Source organism: Mauremys reevesii, linkage group 2 (genome assembly GCF_016161935.1).
Source record: "Mauremys reevesii isolate NIE-2019 linkage group 2, ASM1616193v1, whole genome shotgun sequence".
Classification (NCBI taxonomy): domain Eukaryota; kingdom Metazoa; phylum Chordata; order Testudines; family Geoemydidae; genus Mauremys; species Mauremys reevesii.
Window position 1 is genome coordinate 125,928,448 of NC_052624.1, and position 25,293 is coordinate 125,953,740.

The 25,293-nt window shown below is 43.9% G+C and overlaps 1 protein-coding gene across 5 annotated transcripts in view; it reads left to right on the forward strand.

Moving 5' to 3' along the window:
- Positions 1–10,353, forward strand: part of TENT4A (terminal nucleotidyltransferase 4A) — a 96,282-nt gene extending 85,929 nt beyond the window's left edge. For 2 of the 5 annotated variants that reach the window (XM_039524016.1, XM_039524014.1), the window contains 2 exons: positions 1,370–1,534; positions 8,138–10,353. In XM_039524016.1, the coding sequence (XP_039379950.1) occupies positions 1,370–1,534; positions 8,138–8,323 (351 nt within the window). In that variant the 3' untranslated portion in view covers positions 8,324–10,353. Of the gene's footprint in view, positions 1–1,369; positions 1,535–8,137 lie in introns of those variants that run through there. The other 3 variants (XM_039524015.1, XM_039524017.1, XM_039524018.1) reach the window with 3 other exon arrangements.
- The last annotated feature ends 14,940 nt before the right edge of the window (positions 10,354–25,293 follow it).

The window sequence follows — 25,293 nt, forward strand, 5'->3', positions numbered from 1 at the left end:
TTGTTTTACTTATCTGTGATGATGGCCTTTCTAGTAGCTATTATGTTTGGTCACAGGGTTGGGGTCTTGATGGCAGACTCCCCGTTTATGGCATTTTTCAAGGACAATGTCTCCTTATGACTGCACCCAAAATTCTTAGCTAAGGTGTTGTTAGATTTCCATCTTAACCAGTCTATTCATCTACTGGTATTTTTCCCTAAACCACACAAATGTCAGCATGAGACCTCCTTTCATAAATTAGATGCAAGACAGGCATTGGCCTTTTATCTGGATAGTACTCAACAATTTCAAAAATAAGCCTGATTGCTTGTCTCCATCACAGAAAGATCCAATGGGTCCACTGTTTATTCAGAGATTTTTGAGGGGGATCTCTGGGTGTATTATTTTCTCGCTACAATGCAGCTGGTGTTTTACCTCCCCAAAAGATAATAGCACACTTCCATATCTTTGCTCAAAAATGTTCTAAGAGATGCAGAGTTGCTACATGACCCACAGTGCATACTTTTTCTAAAGCACTATACTTTGGTTCATGTGATCAGATCTTATGCAGCACTTGGTTCTGGCTTACTCAATCTTGGACTTGATTCCAAAGCTCCCTCCTCCCTGTTGGGATGCTGTTTGGGAGCCACCTGAAGTGGAGCCACCCATAGGGAAGCTACTCAAAGAAGAGGAGGTTACTCCTTTTGTGCAGGAACTGTGGTTCTTTAAGATGTGTGTCCCTATGAGTGCTCCACTACCTGCCTTCCTTCCCTTCTGCTCTGAACTGTTCTTTGTTGAATATTCAGCTAAAGAATCTGAAAGCAATTTGCCCATGCAACCACCTGTAGCCTCAGTGCGCAGCACAAGATTGTATAGAGCACATGCACAGGCCAAACGGACACTGCTAGTGTAAAATCTCCAATCAAGGGCTTGAGATTCACATGTACCTTGAAGAAAGACAGTTACTGTGTAAGGTGAGTAACCTCCATTTTCTGAGTGTGATGCAAGGCTTATTTCAGTTTCAGTTTGAGAAGGACTGCCTGAGTATTTTGGTTTTGTATTTAGCTAAAGGGACAACTCTCTTTTCAGGTTTGTTTCTGTTAATTTGACTCGTATAAAGTTCACTAATAATGTGTCCAGAAACTATAATGTCCACATTTCTGCAAATTGAAAAATAGAAACATACAACCCTTTAGACACTGGAAACCTTAAGAGAAATTGTGAATGAATGCCAGGACATGTTTGTTTAAATGCAAGATGTAGTTAGTAGTAGTATTGGATAATTACATATAGTATGCCATACTTTTAAAAATAGAATCTGTGCATTGAGTTCCCGTATAGTGTATCGTGGCCGTTTCACTGACATATTTTTCACCCCTCTTTTACTTAGACAAGGTTTACTGTCCCTCCGCCTACTATTGCTGGTCCGCCACTTCCCTGCAGACAGGTTGACACTGAAGGGGCACCATCTCTGAAAACTGTTCACCACATGCCCTCTCCTGCTGTTCCCTCTGCATCCCCCAATCCTCTGCCAAGCCCCCACTTGTATCAGAAGGTATGCTTTTGTTTTACTTTAATTTTAATTTGATTCCATGGATTCTTTCCTTAAACTATCCTCCCCTGTATCTGGTGTTGGTCATAGCATGTGTAAACAACTTTCCTGATGGTGAATTTTTCATATCTTAGCAAGAATGTAATAAATATTTTGCTTTTAATTAGACTATATAATTGATAACGCATACTGCAAGTAAGATCTGACATATCAAGTAAATTATTTATAAAAAAAATGAGCTATTTTTAGGTAGCCCATTCTGGTTAATACATAAACTGCAATCCAACCAGCCTTTTTCCTAACAGTCCTTCTTGATAAAGGTAGTTTAACATCTTAACCTTGCCAACAGAGGATATAAATCTTAATCTAGTTTCCAAAGGAGCAGTTAGTGGTATAAATGTGGCTGGGGTACAAGAGTTCATCCTTCAGTTACCAAATACTTGAAGGATTTTGTGTAAGACTACAAAGAACAACTGTAAGTTTTGTAAATAGTTGTCTCAGTGTCTTCCAGTAATTCAAGTATTCACGAGGCTATCCACTCAAAACCATCTGTAATTTCTCCTTAGGCCTTAATTATAAGGAAACCGTTCTGACAATAAAATCCTGAGACTACTTTTTGTACCTTTTTTTTCCTTTATTGAGAAGTATGAGGGCAGTTGTCATCTGGGTTCTATTGAGATCTGAAGGATTTTCTGCTGTAATTTGCATGTACACCTTTTCACCTGTAACCAAGTACTATTAATAGCAGATACTCAAAGCTATATAGATTGACTAACTTGGGAATGTCTGTACAGATGTTTGCTCATGTTCTATGAGTCTTTTTGCAAAGGATGCTTCCTGTGGAAAATGACTCCTTTATTTTTGGGGGGGTTCCTTCCGTCCTCTCTCTCCCCCCCCCCCACTCAGCAGTTTTTTTCCACTCAGTATAGCTTGGCCTCCATCTGTAGAGGAGAGGATCTTCACCAAAGCCTCAGGGTAGATTCCCAGCTCTTGTCAGTAGATAAGCTCCAGCAGCAGCAAAGATTTACTGTTCCTCTACTCAAAAGAAACTTTGCCCTTGGAATGGAAGGCAGCTGCCCTTAGGGCAGATTTTCTTGGCACCAAAGCTTTCGTCTCATTTACTACCTCTTGGAAAAACCTTGGTGCACTTCCTCTTGTAACCAGGGGCATAACTGCTCCAGCTTTGCTACTTGTAGATTGGGGTCATGCCAAGGATTTAGCAAGGCAGCTTTATCTCCTGACATAGGCTTACCTCACTGTCAGGAACACAGTCATGCCCCCACAGCAAGTAATTCTTCCACTTCGCTGGAAAACAGTTTGGAAGTGCAGTGGGGACAGCAGCCTCTGAACCAGCATTGCCTTTCTGATCCCTGATGGAATCTGCATCATAGCAAAAATCCTGCAAGCATGTTCAGATCAGGGGAGGAAAACTCCCTCAGTAGTCATTACAGTGACAACTAAAACCCATATTCCCAGCTCCTGCACATTGCCCTTCTCTCCCCAGGGCAAGATGCGCTTGTTTTCCATGTGCTCTTTCCTGAATCAACAGCACACTGACTATCTTTAATCTAATCATATGAGGAGATGGGAAGAACTTCATGTGACTGTGCTTGGATGTGAGCTAGGATTCCATGGTTTCCATGGTTTCCTTAAAGCCACAGGTCCCTACTAAATCTTAGACTCAAAGCACCCTAAAAGGAAGTAGAACTATTTAGTTCTAAATCTTAATTTTTGCCATATTCACATCTGGCCTGCCTCAGTCTTTCCAAACACGATGACTTGAAAGGATAAACTTGAAAGGACTTTGCTAGTATGTCTTATGGTTGAGCCCAAGAAAGGGAAATGGGAGAGGAATTGATACCTTAAGCTTGATGCTGAAGTAATGAATTGAACTGTTTTTATAATCACTGACCAACAACAGATTGATTTCTTCATATAGTTTATTCTGCCCTTGTCTGGCATCTGCCAGTGCTTCATTGTGTTAGTCACTCATACCATCAGCTCAGCAGTGACATTGCTGTTTTTTTCCCCTAGGATAGACTCTGGCAGTAAACATCAGGACTAACCAAATAAATAAAATAAAATGCAACAGTTCAGTAGAGTCCGAAGCAGATGAGAATTACTTTTACCAATCTCTTCCATTCTTAAGGCAGGTTTTAGTGGACATTGCCACTGATCTTTCTTTGGCTTCTCCCAAAGAAGAGTTTAAAAAAAAAAAAAAAATCTTTGAACTGGGGCCTATCATCTGGGTTAGGACTGAATACATGTAAAGTCGTTCTCTTCAAATGGTGTGGACATGAGTTAAATGTTTGTCAAGACTGTTTTGTGGGCTACTGTACCAAATATCACCTTTGAAAAGACCAAATACAGAGAGGTGAGGCCACACCTTTCCTTAAAGATTTTGGAAAAGCATGCAGTACTGTACAATATTTAGAGTTTCCTTTACTTTCCTATACCTTGTCAGGACAATGTCTTTCAGCCACCTTGTTCATGTGAATGCAGGGTTTCACTTTGACCTACTAGAGACTCTGAATTGATAGGTGATCCTGTTGAATGCAAGGTGAATCTTCTGGTTTGGGATTCCCTAAATCAGAGGAAATTAATCATTTTTTTAAACTCTAATTCTAAGTTTCTCCCTCTTTAAATAGGTGTTTTCCAAATGCTCTAATATAGTAGTCTTTACATTTTGCTGACATGGAGGACAGAAGGGAAGGGAAAAAGATGTAGAAACATATCCTAGTTTCAAGGGCATCCAGTGTCATAAATGCCATCTAATATGTCAGTGGTTCTCAAACTTTAGCAACCCGAGGACCCCCCTTTTGATTTTAAATTTTTCGTGGACCCCCAAGTCCCCACTCCACCCCTTCCTCCAAGGCCTCACCCCTGCTCCTGCTCTACTGCAACCCTCCTCTTCCCCCTCCCCTGAGCGCACCCCGTCCCACTCATCTCCCTCCCTCCCAGCACCTCCTGCACGCTAGGGAACTGAGTGTACTCCTCAGGGTCCGCAGACCCCAGTTTGAGAAACACTGTAATCTGTCATAATCTTAGTCCAGTTGACCTGATGCATTTATACATTCATGCCCTCGATTTGCAGTTTCTCTTCACTGGACACGGGATAGCAACTGTCTTGGTGATAAATGCTGTTGTTTATTTTATTTGTAATGACCATATTAGTTTCAGCCTAAGTTATCCTCCCTAAATGATTAGTGGGCTATGGTTACTGTTTACTACTTCCCATGAGTATGAACTTCTGTACAGAGCAGTGGGTTTATCATGGGAGAACAACAAATAGTTTGCCTGTAATTTTGATTACTCCCATATGAATCTGCTGTGCTAGATAGACATGTGTATGCACACAGGATATGAAATACTAAGTTTAGTTTAACATGGGATTTGATTGTCTTCCAGCTGGGGCAGGAGGGTTAAAATGCCACACTATCATAGTGTCTCAAATTGTGTTCTAGTTTTCTCTTTAGTTTTGGCTGTATTAGAGAGAATGCCCAGTTCACGCATATTTGCCAACAGGCTTTTAATTTAAAAAAAGAGGAACTCTGCTTCCACTCAATTAGACTGGATAAGTGAACATGAATTATTAGATCCGCTGTCCCAAATAGAAATAAAGATGTCAAAATTACAGATAAAATTGATAATTTGTCTTTATTAAACTACAAAGAAGGGGCTTACTTCCTGACTTCTGGTCACTCTGTAGCCAGTACCTAATCACACGACTCTTAAGTTTTCCATCACTCCTCAGCCCCTATCGTGAAACTAGGAGGCTTGCTCATTAGGGGTAAGAAGCTACTCTTCAGCCACACTGAAGACAGCAAGCTGTTGGCGATTGAGTCCAATACAAACACTCTTCATGACAGAAAATCTAGATTAACTTTGCATCCATCCATGATAAGAGTTCTAGTATTTTACATACATCTTGGGAATGCTGTGAGAAGGACAATTGTGCCTGCCTTGGATCTTTCCAAACACTGCTGTTTTTAATCTATGTGCATCTATAGCTCATTTTTTAAATTCAGCAAACTTTGTACAGGTGAGGCCAAGAAGTGCAGCTAGAAGTTGTCTTCTGATTCTTAACTTTTTGTAGGATTTTTCCACTCTCCAGTTAAAAGAATTGCTAGGTTTATGGTATATTCCTTGGGTTTTTCCTTCAGCCTCAAGACTTGGGGCTTCTTTACCAGAAGTATTTCTTTTAGAGCCAGGATCAACTATCTGTTCTCTTCTTGAGGTCCTGTCTAGAGGGCAACTTCAGTAACAAAAGAAACCTGTGTATCTGTTTGCTGATATGTCTGCTTGCTGGTCTTGCTGGGTATTTTGAATGTTAAAGGACAATTCATAGTTTTTCCTTTGTATTTTCAGTATATTTACTAAATTTCATTGATAATTTTACCTATGTATTTGCATGATAACTGATTCATTTATTTACAAACTTGTTTAGAATAGAAAATTTACTGTGTAGGAACCAAGAGTCTTAGCTTAATTCCTAATAAACATTACCTTGAGTTTGCTGCTAATGAGAACACCACTGAACAGCATGACTTTTTGCTTCAAAAGCAAACTACTAAAAATCTAGTGTCTCAGAAGTTTTGTCTGTTTTTAAAAAAAAAAAAAAACAAACCCAAAAACCCACATGGTATGTTGGTAACGTTCCGGGTTTGTGCCAAAATCCTTAGATTGATGAAGTAATACTTTTGGCAAACACTTGATCTTTTGGTGGTGGTATATTTGGGTAAACATTTGGACACTCCAGTCTTCTCCAGAGTTGGTGCTTCAGGTGTTCCCTCTCGTCTCCCTGTCTTTCCTGATCCTGATGATGATGATGATGATTATGATTATTTGAAATAAAATATAACCATTTCTAGTCTCTGGATTGCCAGGATGTCTTGTGCAAATAATAATGGGTGTATTATCAAAGGCAGGCTATATTTGGCTAACTTAGGCTGAGACTAATATGGTAATATCAAGCACCAAGTCTCAAATCCAGGAACAAAGCTTTCTAGATGCCTGATTAGGTTGACTCATTTTTTTTATATCCTGAATTTTTCATGACACACAGATTTATTATTTGTATTATCGTAGCACCTAGGCAGGTGGTCTGAAAGACTACTTCTGGATAAAGGCAGGAATATACATGCTGCACCATAGTCCTACACTAGTTCCAAATGAGTTAATTTAGATAAGGTAAAAATGTGTTTTCTATTGGCATTGTTCATGAGCCCTGTCGTGCACTCATTGAAGGAATCTTCCCATTTACTATTGGCCTCAACAGGAGATGGAATAAGCTCTGTACTTCCTGCTACAGTTGCTTTCTTGCCACCCTGCAGCTCATTTTAAACCTCAGCTTGTGAATTCCCTCAGATTTCCAAATTCACTTTTTTCATCTTTCTCTACCTGATGCAGTTATGTTGGCCTCTCATCCATTTTAATATGTTGTTTGAATAATAAAATATGGGCTAGATAAACTTGCTGCGGGCTCAGTTGTATAAATAGACACCATTTCTAAGACTTACACAATTGCTGTTACTTCAGACTAATGTGGAAATGTTTAGTCAATTAGTTGAAGAAACTTCTTTATTATTCTAAGAAATTAATGGACTAAGGCTTGTAGATACTGTACACACATGTATGCAGGTGATTAACTACCAGTATAAAATTCTCTGCAATTATGAAAGCCTGTTGTGAAAATTAAGAAACTCTGTTTTAGGTATTGAACTAAAATAGGTAGAGATAAAAGGTAATGAATAGTTTTGATAACTTAGATTAAAATGTCTTCAAAAAGAGGACATTATCAAATACTCTATAAAATTATTTGTCTGCATAAAAAGGAACTAGTGGTCATGCTTCATACCATACTTATTTCCAAGGCCTCGTGACTTGACTCGAGCTGAAGTTACCTATTATCAAAAGTAGTACCTTTTTTTGTTTCAAGGCCTCCTTATTCAAGCAGTATCTCACTTAATTTGGACCCACCGGGGAGGATACCTGTTCACTGTCTATAGGTGATTAGAATATACCCTTGTCACCCAAGATGGTAGCAGATTTACATTGGCTGCCATTAAAACTTTTGCCAGCAGTTACCATGCCATGGTATCTGAGAACATAGTTAGCACCTATCCCAAGCATCAGGACTTGTGTTGTATCTCAGATACCAGTGTGGTAACTGCTAGAAAAAGTAAACATTTCTCCAACAGTAACTGATACGATATTTAACATTTACTTGTATTCCTACTAAGTCCCTACAGAAAATTAACTAAATGTGAAACAAATTAATCACATCTCTAGTCAATATATTTAGATGAACTGTATATTTAATGCAAAACTAAAGGGTGCTTAGGACACTTTCCTTTGACCTAGTACCTTTACATTTGAGGAGCATACTTCCTTCTGTGGTGATGGTAGTGCAAGTTAGTTAACTTAGCTAGTTTCTCAAATGGGGTGTTTCTTGTACATTTTAGTCAAGTGTGGAAAGATATCATTACTTGTTTTGATACATGTTCTGACAATGAGTAGCACATTGAGAAAGTACAGCTGGTTAGAGAATTGATGCACTTTGTTTCAACTGACGTAGTACTAAACTGAACGCTTCTGTATTTTTAGCAGCACAGTGGAATGAAGTTCTCTATGAAAGGAGCTCATAATCCTAACCAAGGGAATGGCTACAGTCCAGTCAGCAGTGGAGGTGTGAGGCAGCCAGTTGGCAACAGAGGACACCACCAATATAATCGTAACATCTGGCGAAGAAAAAAACACAGAGACAGTTTGCCTATTAGTCTCAGCAGATAATGGCTAATGCCAGGATGATCTTCCCCCATTTTAGAAACTGAAGCTGCGTGAACGATACTAGACGGGAATGGAGACCAGCATTCAGCACATCAGTTTGTGGGTGTTGCCAAATATCTGCAGCTGACTTTTTGCATGTTTCTTCATGTGGTGATCAAGTCCATCTTAAAGTAGTTGTGCTTATTTGTGAAGCCTTATTAAATGTGGAAGGTTTTTGGTTTTGTTTTTTTGCCTTCCCATTATGACTCATACAGTGCCGAAGCAGCTCTGGCCTTAGAACTGCAAGGACGTTATAAATACTGTAGCATTTTTTCTGTAGCTGCATCTGTTTCTTTGTGGGGATTTTGTTTCACTCTTTTGTTTGAGGAGCAAAGGAACTTCAGTCCTTGACATTTTTGTGATAAAATAGTTTTGCTGCCCCTCCTGTTTTTATTTCAGATTTCAAAACTTTTTTGCTCTGTAAATATTGAAAAAGTATAATTTGTGCAATAATTCAGAATTTTTAATTTAATTTCATTTTGTCACATAAGGGAGGAGGTTGGGTTTTTTTTAATTTACAGATCCTTTCCCAGGTTCTATTATCTAAGTTGGGTTCATAGTTTTGGCAGGTTGTCTGAGCAGTGTTGCGAACGTGACATCATTTAGGTACTATTTGAGGCTTCTTGATTCACAATGAACGTGCTGATTTGGCATATGGTTTTATGAAGGTATTAAGCTCCAAAGTGTTTTGACCATGCATTTTAGCTCATTGTCTGGCCTCTGTCAGTTGTCTTGCTCTGACCAGTGGGTTTTAATTTATTCCTTGTAATAGACAACAAATCCAGCATTTAAAGTGCCAGAAATATAACTTCTTAAGGTTGAAAAAGGGTTAAGTCTTGACATGAAATTTAAGAATTGTGAACTATATGCTTCTGTCAGATTTAGTAATGTAACCCGTTGGGGCTGAACATCATTATTAAACAAAGGTACCCAGCTTGAGGAATGTGGAGAAAGGAAATATGTTGATTCCATTAAGGAATCTGTATAGCAGTATGCATTCGTTCTGTTAAGAGCAAATATATAAAGTACTTCAGCTGCTCTAAGCATTGCAAGAAGCATCTTTTAATATATTGGAGGAGAGCACAGCCCAGTGTTGGACACGATCTGTGGCTGGCACTTAATTTACAGATGCATACAGGTATACTATGCAAGTGTGTATTGCCATTACAACCACTGTCTTTTTGTTAACTTTTTTGAACAAGGAAATATACATCCTGCCTGACCCTGAGTTTTTAGAGCACCACAGTTGTCCTGGGGGTTGGCTGCATCTCATGCCCTCTGACTTCCCATTTTTAAAGTGAGGGTTCTTAACCCTGCTGAACACTACAGGTTGGTTATCTGAAGTCCAATTAGTGCAGGAAGCTGAAAAAATTGTTACCATGACATCTAAATGTACAGAAGTGGAATATTTTAAAACTGATATCTGAATGTTGAGATAAAAATGAGACATCTAACCTGATGAAGCTTTATAAAGTGCAGTATGCCTTTGAAGCAGGACTAGCCCATATTGTTACTACATCTGTCAGTTGCAAACAGATCTCCTTGAGATGAGAGGGGGCAACATTCCAAAGTAGAGTAGCACATTTGTCTGCAGTACTTAATGATCCAGATTTACCACAAATTATTTTTTAAAAATTGTGAACATATTCATTAACCAATGTTTAAGGGCTGCTACATAGGCCTTTAGTACTAATCTTTACACACTAGCAATATTGAGCATAAACCTACATTATGGAAACTTCAGAGGCTTTAGTTGGTGTCTTAACTAGCGTCCATTTTAAAGCAAAATTCATTAAAAAAGAAACAGGTATCATGTTCCATGTCAGTCATGGTATACCAAATAAATTGGCCTGGCTACCGCTGTGGTTATGTGCTACAGGTTTAAAAAATCATGTTTAGATTTTTTTTGTGGAGACAACAATGTGGAAGCTAAAATTGACATATTTTTATGTAAAATTTTCTATTCTTTGATTTTTAATAAACTTTGGAGACCAGTTGTTGTTCTGTGTGTATAGAAAAATAGATAGATATTCACAAGAAATCTAATGCAAGGGTTTAATTCACTCTTAAGCCCACATTTTAATCTTTATTTCTAACATCTACTGCAGTGCTCCTATGAAACAATTCTTCTATTGTCTTTTAAAAGTCTTACACCTTCCCAGAACAGTAGGAAGGGAAGATCCGTCTCAAAGGTGCTGAAATGTACTAGAACAGGTGTGTTACAGCATTGAACACTTAGTTGTAGTTCAGTGTCTGTAGTGACAATGATTTCTCATTAAAGCAACCATATATTATAACTTTGGCAAACAGTTAAGTAAATCTTCAGTTAAATTTCAGCTCTGTTTTCTTTGTCCCACTTCATTTGCACAGAATTATTTTAAAGGAAAAATACCTTGCTAACATACAAGGGTTTTTTAGCTTGCCATTTTGCTCTCAGCAACTGGTGCAAAGGTAGGGTTGTCCTGGCAGGCTAAAATAAATGGCAAAGAGAGGTAGCGTTCTTAAGGTAAGGATGAAACACATAGGGAAGGAGTATGGCAGGTTTCTCATCCAAAGTGTTACTTAAGATTCCACTGATCTAATGGAGATGGTAATGTTGTAGTTTATCACATCACCTGTTCAGATGAGAACGCTTTTTGAGATCAGGAAAACAATGTAATAGTAAATCTCATTGATGCATCTTGTGGTGGTAGCAACGGTGATAGCTATGATGGAAGTGCTGGTTAATTCTTCCTGCCATATGTCAGTTTGTTGCCATGCACTCTTTTCTAAGTAAGTTGTCAGTTGTTCCACTTGGACATTGCTTTTCTGTGAGGTGGCAATCCTGTCCCATCATTTATGGGAACATCAACATTTGTTTTTTGTCTAGTCAGTTTTGGACACCTCGTCTTAACATACTGGTCTGTTGCTGAAACAATTGAGACATCACTTTGAAGTGAAGGAATGGTAATTAGTTTTAATGTGCAAACATCTAGTTCTTCGAGTGCTTGCTCATGTCCATTCCATGTTAGGTGTGTGTGCTCTTCATTTGCACTGGTGCTGTACGTTTTTCCCCCAGTGTTATACGTAGGGGACTGGCTCTGGTGCCCTCTGGAATGGCATGCATATGTATTGGTATAAGGGGTGCCCCACCCCCAGTTTCTTCTTACCACCAGAGACAATGCTGGAATGTCTCCTTACTTCAGCAAGTGCTCTTACCCAGTGGTTCTTCCTATCATTCATTGTGTAAATAGTTCTTAGGAAAGTAGTTCTTTGTTCTCTTAATAGTTTCCTAATAGTACTGTAGATAGTCCCCTGAGAGATTTAGCCCAGCGGTGGGGTATGCCCCGATCCCTGGGCTTCAAGCCTTGTGATCGCTTCAAAAAGCCTATGCTGATCAGCGACCCTCATCAAAGCTGCTTGAAGTGTTTGGGGGAAACCCATGTTACCTATAAGTGTTGCATCTGTAAGAGCTTAAAGCCAAGAAATAAAAAAGAGCGGAACATAATGTGATCCTTATGGAGTCGGCCCTCGCACCAGTCTCTGAGCCGCTGAGATCAGACTACACAATGAGCACAGTGGCATTGGTGCAAAGTGCGCTGCCAGCACCACCCTCCTGATGCTGGTCCCGGTTCCTGGTACCTGCTAAGAAGCAGAGGAAGCACACCGGGAGAGGGAATTCCCTGACATCCCATATTGGAAAGGGAAAGTCCTAAGAGGAGCATAGGCCCATGCAGGACGGCATGTCTCCGGAGCCCAGCCAGGCACCTGCATCACCGGCTAGGCTATCCAGCCCTCCTAGGGACCCACCAGCCACCCCGGGTAGTGGCAGAGGTCCCCGGCACCTGCAGGTCCCATCCACGCCAGAAACCTTCCAGTCTGCAAAACACATCATGTCTTTGATGATGCAGCAATCTTCAGGGATGCGCTTCCAACCTGCTATACTGACCAGAGTTCCTGGCACAGTTTGCCAGACTCTTGGCACTGGTCCCCTGAGGTATGGCATCACTCGCCCAATGGTCAGTGCAGAGCCATAGTACATCACCAGTCCCCGGAATCATGGCACCGGTCGTCAGAGTGCAGGCATCGCTCTTTGGGGCAATGAGGTTCACTGGGACAACACTGGTCCCCAGGACTATGAAACCAGTCCCCGATGCCAAGATGTAGTTTGCTGGACTCACAGCACCAATCCCCAGGGTCAAGGCGACGTTCTCTGCCATCTCATTATCAGTTGCTGGACTTCCAGGTCCATTCTCAGAGCTCTAGGCTGGTGTACCATCGCCGATCCGCTGAGCTCCACCTCCAGTCCCTGGACAGGCAGCACCAGGACCCCAGGCCCTCACCTGTCCCCCAGCTACACATGCAGAGCTGGTAGGCGTGGAGGGGATATAGACATATCGGGATCACAGTGGTCCTCAAGGCAGGAACTTTCCTACTCGGGCTCAGAGGCTGAGGAGATAGTGGGTCGCTCAGGTCAGGTGCACCCAACCAGACCTGAAGGGGCTCCTCCAAGACCACCAGCCAGAGCATGGCCCCAGGCCCAGTGGCCTACCCCATGGCACTTTTGAAACCTGTGGGGGTTTCCCCCAGGTATTGAAGAGCCAGATGCAGTGTTTAGTGTCAGGGATGTCAGATGAGTCTCCTACCTCCCTCCAGACTCAGAGGAGGGGTCTGAGCAAGGTGCCCAAGAGCACCCTCCAGCCTCAGTGGAGGCATCCCATAATCGGGGGATGCTGAACCAGACCCTCCCTCAGCTCTCATCTCCTCGTCGTCCTCACCTGATGAGGCAGTAGCGGGACCATCCCAGACAGTGCCATAGGATGATGCTAAGGCACACCAGGAGCTGCTAAAGTGAGTGGCGGCAAACCTGGGATTGGAAGCAGAGGAGTTGGCAGAACCCTCTGACACTTTATTTGATGTTCTGCCCGCAGTGGCCCCATCTAGGGTGGCACTCCTGGTACACGAAGGGTTAGTAAAGCTGGTGCCAGCCTTACAGCAGACACAGTCCCTCTGCCCGCTTGGAAGTAGACAGGAGAGAGAAGTGTTACATCCTGGTGAAGGGGGTTGAATATTTATATTTCCACCCGGCCAGAAACTCTTTAGTGGTCTCTGTGGCCAACGAGAGGGATAGGCAGGGGCCACCCAGCCCAACTCCCAAAAACAAAAGGTATGTCTACACTATGAAATTAGATCGATTTTTAGAAACCGATTTTATACAGTCGATTATGTGCACACTAAGCGCATTCACAAAGTCGACAGAGTGCATCCTCACTAGCATCAACTTAAGGAGCAGTGCACTGTGGGTAGCTATCCCACAGTTCCCACAGTCTCTGCTGCCCGTTGGAATTCTAGGTTAAGCTCCCAATGCCTGAGGGGGCAAAAACATCGTGGGTGGTTTGGGGTACATGTCGTCAGTCGCCCCTCTGTGAAATCAATGGCAGACAATCATTTTGCGCCATACATCAGGGAGATTAGAAGAGCACAGCAAGGTGCACTGTGCATCAGAGAGGCTTTGAAAACCAGTTTCATGACTGGCCAGGCTTCGGTGACCGTTGTGTGTGTTTCTCCTTGATGCAAACCCGCCCTTTTTGTTTAGTTTAATTCCCTGTAAGCCAACCACCCTCCCACCTTCAAAATAAAGTAGCTATTTTGAAACCATTCATTCTTTATTAAAAAAAAAGAGAGAGAGAGAGATAACGGACAAGGTAGCCCGGGTGGGGTGGGGGAGGAGGGAAGGACAAGGCCACATTGCTTATTGTAGCCACACTAAAAATCAAACTGTTTGAATGACAGCCTTCTGTTGCTTGGCCATCTTCTGTAGTGGAATGGCTGGATGCCTAGAGCCTCCCCTCTCCCCCGCGTTCTTGGGAGTCTGGGTGAGGAGGCTATGGAACATGGGGAGAAGGGTAGGCAGTTATACAGTGGATGCAGCGGGGGTCTGTGCTCGGCTTTCCTGCAGCTCCAACAGACACTTGATAATGTCCGCTTGCTCCCCTATTATCCTCAGCATCGCACTCTGCCTCAGCTCTTTGTGCTCACTTAATTCTTTCCTGGCCTCTGCCACTGAATGCCTCCATGCGTTAAGCTGTGCCCTATCAGTGCAGGAGGACTGCATGAGCTCGGAAATCATATTGTGAGTGCGTTTGTTTTTTTTCCTTCTAATCTGCGATAACCTTAGGGATGGAGATGATAGGGGGAGCAGAGAAACAGTCTACGCTCTATGATTCTGGGGGGACTGCATGGTCACCTGTGCTGCTGAGTTTGCCACGCTGACCAAACAGGAAATGAAATTCAAAAGTTCCTGGGGCTTTTCCTATGTACCTGGCTAGTGCATCAAAGTGCTATCCAGAGCAATCACAATGGAGCACTCTGGGATAGCTCCTGGAGGCCAATACCGTCAATTTGCATCTGTACTACCCCAAATTTGACCCAGGAAAGTGGATTTTAGTTCTACTCCCCCCGCTGGGAAGGAGTACAGAAGTCGATTTTAAGAGCCCTTTAGGTTGACAGAACGGGGTTGGTTGTGTGGACACATCCAATTTTAAATCGACCTAACGCAGCTAAATTCGACCTAACCCTGTAGCGTAGACCAGGCCAAAGATGGAAAGAGACTAGATTTATTTGGCAGAAAAGTTTATCCATCTGCCAGCCTCCAGCTATTGAGTGGAAAATCATTAGGCTTACTCAGGAGGTATGATTTCAGTGTGTGGCAGTCTGTGGCCAAGTTTGCAGACTTGCTGCCGGAGGATTCCAGGCACGAGTTCCTGGCCATTTTAGATGAAGGGGGGAAATGTGGCAAGGGCCTCCCTTTAGGCCTCCTCCAACGCAGTGGACACAGCAACCAGGTCCATCGCAATGGCTGTGTCGATGAGGCAAGCATTATGGCTGCTGTCTTTCTGGCTGTCAACAGAGGCTCAACAATCAATCCAGAACCTCCCCTTCGATGGCCTAGTCCTGCTTGCAGAACAAACGTACACAAGGTTACATGGGCTTAAAGACTCTCAGTCCCTGGGTCTCTATACACTGGCCCCCGCAAGAAAGCTGCTGCAACCTTAAAGACCAAGCTGTCAGGTGCGACCAGAGCCCTACCACAAGAAGGGCAAGGGCTATAAGTGCCATGAAGGCCAACAACAGGCCCCTTCTTCCCACTCCAGCTTTTCCCACTACCCACCTGGAAACAAGCAGGCATTTTGAGGATGCACCTAAGGGTTAATTCCCAATCTGCAGCCAGAATCCTGCACCCCTCTTGTTTTCAAACCACCTTTTTCCTTTCCTCCCTGCTTGGGCTGCTGTAACATCAGACCGGTGTGTCCTCAGCACTGTGGCAGTGGGGTATACCCTGCAGTTTATTTCTACATGCCCCCCCTGCCTTCCCTGTCCCTCTATAGGGTCCCTTCTCACAAGCAACTACTTGCCCAAGAGGTGCAAGCCCTCCTGAAAGTATGGGACTTACACGAAGTCCCCATACATTAGATAATGGCATAGAGAGTAAACTTATAAAGGTTTGCAGATGATACCAAGCTGGGAGGGGTGGGAGGATAGGATTAAAATTCTAAGTGATCTGGGCTAACTGGATAAATGGTCTGAAGTAAATAGGATGAAATTCAGTAAGAATACTTTGCATTTGTCCCACTTAGGAAGGAATAATCAGTTGGCACACATACAAAATGGGAAATGGCTGCTGTAGTGGGGTGGTTACCCACTCCTGCCTTTTGGGGTAGAAAACAGCCCAGGAGAGGGCTGTGGCTGGGGCAAGAAGCCTGGGCTGATTGGGGAAAGTACACTCAGCTATGGCCATGCCCCAATCAGGCCCAGCTGGCCCCTATAAAAGGCTGTGAGCCAGAGGCCCAGGGAGTCTCCCTCTGCCTGTAGAGGGAGAAGGGCCTGGCTGCAGAGAGCTAGAGACAGGGTACCTGAGTGGAGCAGGGCTGGGGAAAGGTAGAGGAGCTGGGGAGCTCCAGCCTGGAAAGCCCCAGGCTGTGGCCTAGCATAAGGCCAACGGGTACTGGGGGTTGCAAAGGGCAGCCCAGGGGTAGGCAAAGGCAGCAGATCCAAACCCAACCTTGCCAATGATCAGTAGGCTCATACTGCAGTCTGCCCCAGAGTGTGGGGGCTAGATTATGACTGGCAGTAGCCTTATACTGAGGCGAGGTGGGGATAGTGGGTGAGGGTTTCCCGGGGAGGGGAGACCCTGAGAGAAAGGGGTTACTGCTAGGGGGCAGCACCCCAGCTAACAGGGCACCAGAGGCCAGAGAGGGACACGGGGGCCAAGCGGCAGTGGATCACCAGCCTGCAGAGGGCACGCCGGGCTAGAAATTGAGCTAATTCCCTGAGAGAACCAGCAGGAGGCGCCGCAAGGTTGAGTCCAAGCCTCTACATATGGTGGAGAAGTCAGGCAGTGCGGGCCGCCCCTGAAACAAGGGGCTAGGGCAAGGACTGGAACTATTGCCTGAGATGGAGAGAGAGAAAAAAGGGGATGATGGATCCTGGGGATGCTGGGGTGTATTATGCAGAGACCCCAGGTGCCATCCCTGGCTGGGCCCCAGGGTCAGTGCTGCAAAGGAAGGGGACTGACAACCTCCAGGGAATCTGGGAGGCCCAGGAGGGACTTTGGGAGGCGCGGGAGGCTCTCCATGGTCAGGTGGCCCAGCTGGTGAAGGAGCAGCGGGGCCTGGTGAAACTCCTCTGCCAGGAGGTTAGGAGGAACTGCTGACAACAGGGAGCAGGGTGTGAGGAGCCAACCGCCAGAGCCAGGATGCCAGGGGCAGAACATCGGGCTTGCTACGCCTGCGGTCGAACAGGACACTTAAAACAGGGCTGTCCCTACGGGGCTGGAGGCAGGGATCTCAACCCGAACTGGGATGGTGCCCAATCCCTCCAGCAGTCCACTGGGTAAGGGAACCCAGGTGGCTGTGGGCATGTTGGGCCTGTGGGCGAAGGCGGGAGTACCCCTCCCCAAGGAACAGGGCCCAGGGCAACCCAGGGAGGGTTGGCTCGACAAGGGACAAAAAGGGGATGCTGAGGCCCAGGGCAGCACGGAGGCGAGATGCCTGCTGGGGCTCCCGGGCATATAAGGAGACACTGCCCCCTCAGAGGAATGATTAAAAAGCCAGAGGAGGTGCTTGTGAGGCCGGAGGGGCCAAAACTGCCGGAGGCGGTGACCAAGATCCCTGCAGGAGGCAGGAACCCAGACCAGCCCGGGGCTTGTCACTGATGATGAGACCCAGACTGAGTGGGCCCAGCAAGAGGCTGGGGCCCAGGGCGGTGGTGGAACAAGGGACTAAATGGACCCAGACCCTGAGGGAAGAGGGCCTTGGAGACCCCGATCTGCGAGCATGCCTGGAGACCGTGGAGTTGGCTTGGCGAAAAGCAGAGGCTTACACTTGGGAGATGGGCCGAGGTTGGATGGCAGTCGAGGGACACGGGGGCCAAGCGGCAGTGGATCACCAGCCTGCAGAGGGTGCTCTGGGCTGGAAATGGAGCTAATTTCCTGAGAGACCAGCAGGAAGAGCCACAGGGGTGAGTCCACGCCCTTACAGCTGCCTAGGAAGGAGTAATGTGGAAAGGGATCTGGGGGTCATAGTGGATCACAAGCTAAATATGAGTTAGCGGTGTAATGCTGTTGCAAAAAAGTAAACATTCTGGGATGTATTAGTAGGAGTATTGTAAGAAGGACACGAGAAGTAATTCTTCCACTCTACTCCATGCTGATTAGGCCTCAACTGAAGTATTGTGTCCAGTTCTGAGTGCCACATTTCAGTAAAGATGTGGAAAATTGGAGAAAGTCCAGAGAAGAGCAACAAAAATGATTAAGGGTCTAGAAAACATGACCTATGAAGGAAGATTGAAAAAATTGGGTTTGTTTAGTCTGGAGAAGGGAAGACTGAGAGGGGACAACAGTTTTCAACTACATAAAAGGAGGAGGGAGAAAAATTGTTGTTCTTAACCTTTGAGGATAGGACAAGAAGCAATGGGCTTAAATTGCAGCAAGGGTAGTTTAGGCTCGACATTAGGAAAAACTTCCTGTCAGAGTGGTTAAGCACTGGAATAAATTGCCTAGGGAGGTTGTGGAATCTCCATCATTGGGGATTTTTAAAAGCAGGTTGGACAAACGCCTGTCAGGGATGGTCTACATAATACTTAGTTGGTCTACATAATGCCTTGAGTGCAGAGGACTGGACAAGATGACCTCTCAAAGTCCCTTCCAGTTCAATGATTTATCTTAAGGGAAAAGGATTTTTACTCTTGTTACTTTCTGATACAGAAGGGCAAGGGGGTTCTGCGCACCATATTGGACCTGCGAGACCTCAACAAATACCTCAAGAAGTTGAAGTTCTACATGGTCTCCCTGGCCTCCATTATCCCTTCCTTGGAGACTGGTATGCCGCCCTCAACTTGAAGGATGCGTATTTTCATATTTCCATTTTCCACAGAGACACAAGTTTCCTGCAGTGTGTAGTGGGACAAACCCGCTTCTGTTTGCAATGCTTCCATTTGGCTTGGCTACAGTGCCAATGGTGTATATGAAATGCATGGCAGTGGTCGCAGCCTATGTGAAGTGCCAGGGTGTTCAAATCTACCCATACCTAGACGATTGGCTCATCAAGAGTCGTTTGTGGACACAAGTCCCATGCAGTATCCGGTTGGTGCAAACCACATGCCAAGCACTGGGTTTTTTTGATAAACAAAAATCCATATTGGTCCTAGTGCAAAGAGCAGAGTTTATCAGGGGCAGTTCTGGACTCTACTCAAAGTAAGGCCTTTCTCCCAGTACCCAGATTCAAGGCAAGGGCAGGTCTCATTGCCCAACTCACCAACCACACTATCACCACAGCCAGAGTATGCCTCAGGATTAGATTATTCCTGGTCCTGACTTTGGTAGCATTTTTGGATGGTGGTGGTAAATCAAAGAGTGGTCCAGTGTAATATGTTTTAGTTGTTATCCATTGAGGAAGACGTCCAACTTATGTTTAGCGCTTGGAGATGGAAGACACCTGAACCTGTCTTGGTCACACTTGATTGAAGGAGCCAACTGCTACAGTAGTTTGCCATCTTGGCCAGGTTGGCATTCAAGATGTTCTCCAATTCAGTGAAAGAGAGTGACTGGGTACAGCAGCAGATGCCATCTGCATAGATAAACTTGCATGTCTGAGTCAGTGGCAAGTCATTTGTATACAGATTGAACAGGGTGGGTGCAAGCATGGAGCTCTGGGGTAAGCCATTGGATTGTCTTCTCCATGCACTTGTTCTATCTCCCATTTGTACCCAAAAATGCCTGTCATGAAGTAGTTCAGCAATGTCCACTACCCATGCTGAAACTCGTTTTCTATATATGTAGCAAGGGTTAGAACTTGGTCACATGAGCTTCAACTCTTCTGGAAGCCAGAATGGTTGATGCTGAGAATTGTCTCCAGCTCTGGAGATTTACACTGGAGGATAAACCACCACAGGACTTTGAAGACAACAGATAGCAGAGAGAGTGGTTGGTAGCTTGCCGCATTGTGTGGGTCCTTTCTGGGTTTTATAAGGGCAATAACTTTTGAAATTCTCCCAGTCCTTGACAGGTTACCCTCATTGACAACCTGGGTCAGGAATTTCACTGCTCAGCTGTAGTTCACAGGTGCTGTCACTATGGTGATAGCTTCATTGGGGTGTCACAATGGGATCTTCCATCCCATCTTTCTGTTACAGGCTCTCCTATCACTGGGGCTCAGGCAGGGGCAGGGATAGGTGCAGGCACAGGTACAGCCAGGGTCAGTTTACCATTGTTGCTATAATAATGGAATTTCTTTCCATAGGTCTAACAGTGCACAAGCACCAAAACCCATACAGAGAGGGCAAGAGAGAGCTACAAGTGCGACAGCCAGAGAGATCAGAGACCATCAGCAAATCCCAGGAGCCCCTGGAGAAAGTTCACACGCTACCTTGCACCCACACCTGCTCCAGCAGCAGAGATTGAATTTTGTGTGTGTCATGTTTAGCGCTGGACTGTGAACCCCTCGCTCCTGTTGGGGAGCAGTTACTCACACAGTTAGTCCCACTGACTTCAGTGGAACTAACTCAGCAAGTGCTCAGCTGGGTGAGGGTGGGCTTCACCAACCAGCTCTTTGTCTGTCAGTTCTTTGGAGCAGGGACATATCGTATCTGTGTGCTCGGTAAAGTGCTGTGTATATACGGTACTACATCAGGGTCAGATTCTATCATCACTCAGGCTGAGGAATCCCTTATTCTGCAAGAAGGGTCACTGGAATAAAAGGGGCTGCTTGCAGAGTAAGGTACTACTCATGTAAGGAAAGAGAGAGAACATGGCCCTATTTCATTTCTAATACCTTCCCTCCAACATCCTGAATCTCTCACTTCCAGTCCTTGCAAAGAAAACAAAGGTCTGCTTTGCTGCCTCAACTTAGCATCTGTATTGTGTGTGCGAGATAACAAGGAATCTCGTGCTTCAGGGTTTCAGCTGATCACCAACACAGGGAGGACTATTTCTTCCTCCATTCATAACTGGCCAGGAGTGTAATAGTTGTTGCCAACTTGCTATTATAACATGCAAAAAGATATTGAAGGGTTTTTTTAAAAGTAAGAATAAACATGCTACTTAGCTTCTTGTTGAGAAATGTACAAAAACATGTTGCTGGTTTGTCTGCCTGGCTCCAAGTGCAAGCAACTTGCTGCTGCTGATTAGGCTCACTGCATAATGATTCCCCTCATACAACATAATAGGTAACTTTGGTTTCTGCTCCAAAGTTCCTACTATCATTACAAGGGGAATTATGGGATTTTTTCCCTCCTTCCTCAGAAACATCAGATATTTGCCACAGGTGGAGACAGAAGGATAAACTAGAGGCACCAAAGGCCTGATGTGGTGCAGCAAATCCTGTGGTCCTAAGTGCTTTGCAATATGATTCTTGCTCATGTGCTCAGGGTTAAACTGATCATCAGATTTGGGATTGGGAAGGAATTTCCCTCCAGGTCAGACTGCCCTGCAGGTCATGCAGACTCATTGGGGTTTTGTTCTCTTTTTTCGCCTTCCTTTGCAGCACTGAGCAGGGTTCATTTGCTTGGATCATCTGGGCCTGTCTCACAAATGTATTTCCTGTCATTGCAGGGGCCTCCGACGCTGGGGACACTTTGGTCCTTCCTGTTTCTATCTGTGCCTAAAAGCAATGTAGTGTCCTGGAGACTCCAGATTTTACAGGATAATTGGCCTGATTTGAATTTTGTAATGATGAGTTTAGATCAATAAAATTCATTTGGAAAAACTACAAAGTGAGTTGTGTTTAATCTATAGTCGTCTTTGTGATATAAACACATTTTCTCAGATACTGTCACCCCAAAGTTTGCAGTCAGAGTTCAAATGTCCTTTGTTCTAAGTGCCTCAAAGGCACTTAGTTTTATGAACTAAAGGAACAAAATGAATAATTTTATGAAAGTACAGAGAGTTTCATACTGAACCCATGGGGACAATAAAGAATGACTTCTTAAGTCTTCATGGAGCACCTGGTGAAGTGCTTTAAGTGTGAATACAAACTAAATGCTGCCTAGCTGGCCATGTGACATTGAAGTGACATGCTTTTCCTTGATCTGAAAGATTATGGATTTGGGAAGGCATTTCAGGGTAAAAAGTGATGTTTGGAAGGTCACTTCCCTTTTAATGTAACCTGATGCTCTGGGGTGACAACCTGAGCTTGTTTAAATAGCATAGTAGAAATAGGCATATTTCAAATCCATAGAACAAAGAAAGTCACCTAGGAATAGAGAGATAATGGATCTGGTTTTCTCCAGGCAGAATCATGACTTTGCAGATCTCCTTGTTGAGGAGGCACATATCAAAAATGTTTTGGAACCCCTCATGTGTTTCCAAATCATGAAAAGCTGGGAGTAAAATCTCAGATCTTCCTCCTCTGGAGGGACAGCAGCCAATGGATCTTTTGTTGAGGCAGCCTGATGGAAGGCTGGTGACTGGGGGAGAATTTGAATGAATACCTATTGAGGATCATCACCCATGCTCTAGTATTGTACTTCTCGTGCAGACTCAGTCTCATCTTTCTATATGGACAGCCAACAAAACTTTCTTCTTTGACTCAGATGAGTTTTGGCTCAGAATTGGCAGTGCCTGGAAGTATTTCCTGTGGGCTTAACCATACTGTGACCTATTGGCCTCTTAGTGCCAACTGGCAGAGGGCACAGGGTTTTACAGGGATCCCCTGGGTCAGATATATCCATAATAGTTCCCCGAAGGGTGGCATATGAGATCTCTACCAAGAGCCAGTAGCCTGCTGGTCATCATAGCCATTGGAACATGAAGGTAAAGATAGTAATTGAGGAATTGTGGTTCTAAACTGATAATTATGTTCTTAAGAATTTGGGATTAAGAGAGGTCATGAGGTGATGATGTACCTCAGGATGTGATCCTTTCAGGCAGGAGATGACTGACACTAATCTCTCTGTCTGGCCATTAGTATTGTGTACTGCGTGTCTCACAAAGGAGGACTATTTTCAGACTGAGACAGGTACCAGAAAGTCTGCAAAAGACTACAAGAGAAAATACAGGGAAAACCAATTAGTTGGATGATGTCCTGTTTATGCCTAATCAAAGGATTCGTCTTGTACGTCACCGGGGAGACAGCTGGAAGCATAGGTTGTCTTTTGAAAAAGGGGTCAAAGCCAGCCTGGCTACAAAGCACTGGTGAGCAATATTTATTAGATATGAGGGTATCTTGTTAATTAAGTCTAGGCTCTGGAATGCACATTATACCTTTTATGTAAAATTGTTGGTTTCCAATGCTTCTTGTTATTAATTGAAACCCTATGCTTTGTTAAATAAACTTACTCTTGATTTCATTATAAACAGTTATCTAAGTGCTATATGCAGTGTTGTTGTAGCCATATTGATCCCAGGATATTAGAGATGTTAGGATATTTGTCTCTCTAACCAACAGAAGTTGGTTCAAAAAAGATATTACTTCACCTACTGTGTCTCTGTAATATCTAATTGCTGTGAGTTAAGCGGAGCAGTGATCTGAGATGGCATTAGTAAACTGAGGTATACTGCTTGTTTGGAAGCAGCAGATCTGTGAATACTGCAAGTGTCTAGCAGATCAGGGCTGGACACTCCACAGAGATGCTTGGAAGGCTCTGGAGTTGGAGTGTGCCTATCTCTAACCTGCAGAGAAACAGCAGGTCCTGCATAGGCCTTGAGGAGAGTGCTTGAGTTGCCTATGGTGGGTGGAGTCAGGGAGCTGACTCCTGACAGGCAGAGACAAGGTCTCCTTGCACTAAGGACAGGTGGTAATGAGGTGCCCCACAGCCAAGCGTACATCTGGGAAGCATCACACACACATTTATTGTGATGAAGCGTTAAAATTATGTTTCATTGTGTTTCCTTTGCTGTAACTCCATTTTTATTTCATCTGTGAAGCATTTACATCTTAGAGGCAAACATAAGGCAGGAATAGTTTATTGTTGATGCACTTTTTTCTTTATCTCAGGCTTATTAAATTGTACCCGCAAATTCTAGGTCATAATACTGTAGTGAGAAGAAACTTACTTCTATTGAGGGTAATACCAAAAGCTGATGTCCCAAGACATTGATACTAATGAAGATGAAGCCAAAAATTCTTCAACTTGTCTGAAAACAAGTCAATATCTGATGTGAGACATCCACTCTAAACTGTATGATTGTCATCAAATACGTTAATTACACATGGTTTTCTCTTCTCGTTTCAATGAAAAGGATGTTTGAAGCAGCCTCACAGAATACAGGTGTTTGTGACTGTATGTAGGGGAAAGTGGAGGGGAGTAGTCTGCTTGTGCAGGGATTTTGTCAAAGAAAAAAATAATAGAAAAGACTAGTACCTTTACTTTTCTGTTAAGAACTAAAGAGATTCAACATTAAAATTGTTTTGATATAAAAAAATCTGCTTCCTTGCATTTATTTCTTGAAAAGAAAGTAGCAGGCGGGGGAGGAATGAGGGTGGGGCATGCTCGGGGGAGGAGGCGGGGCAGGATGGGCATTAAGTGGAGGGTGGGGGTGGGGCCTGGAGCAGAGCAGAGGTTGAGCACTCCTGGGGAAATGAGGAAGCGGATGCCTATGCCTTAGGATAAGAGTTTTTATACTCTGGGCTTCCCTGAGACTTTCTAACAAAGTTGGGGCTAAACTTACTCTTGAACTCTTCATCCCTTTTAAACTGGGGGATGCTTACTAAGAGCCCTGTTTTCTACATATTTATCTGCTATTTCTGCAGCCTATAAAAGTGAATCAGGTTCCCTATCACACATTGCAGTTTTGATATCTTCTGGAGCTATTTTTAGCAGTTGATCCAACATAATCAAATAATATCTTATCAAAGTTACCATAAGCTTTTGCCCCTATAACCCACTTGTTATATAACCCAACAATTTATGAACACACTACACAAGTAAAGTCATTAGATATTTTGAGATTTCTAAATTTCAATCTATAAGACTCAGGAGTGGCCTTAAACCATTTAAATATAGTTTCCTTAAACTTTACAAAATCCTTTTCCATCCCCATCTCATTAAATACCTCTCTGGCCTCTCCAGTCAATTTGGTTAATTGGACAGGCAGATGTTGGCTGTCAGGAATCTTGTGACTATCATACAGATGTTCAAAGGGGGACAAAAGTTCCCCCATATCTTCAGATTCTTTATAAATAGGGCAGATTCTATCTCAGTCTCTATTGTTGAGAGGAGGTGGAATTCCAGGGTGGAGACTCTTTTGCTTTCCCAGTATTTGGAGTTGGTGTGTGGCAGCTTTCATCTGCTTTTGATGGGCTTCTTTCTCAGCTTGCAGCAGTTCCATTCACCTCTGATGAGCAGCTTCTTTCTCAGCAGCTTTCCTCAGCTGCTTTTTCTATCTCAGCTAATGCTTTTTTCCCTTTTAACTGAATGTCAGCCACCTTTGCTTTACAGTGAAGCCTCTTCTCATCTGT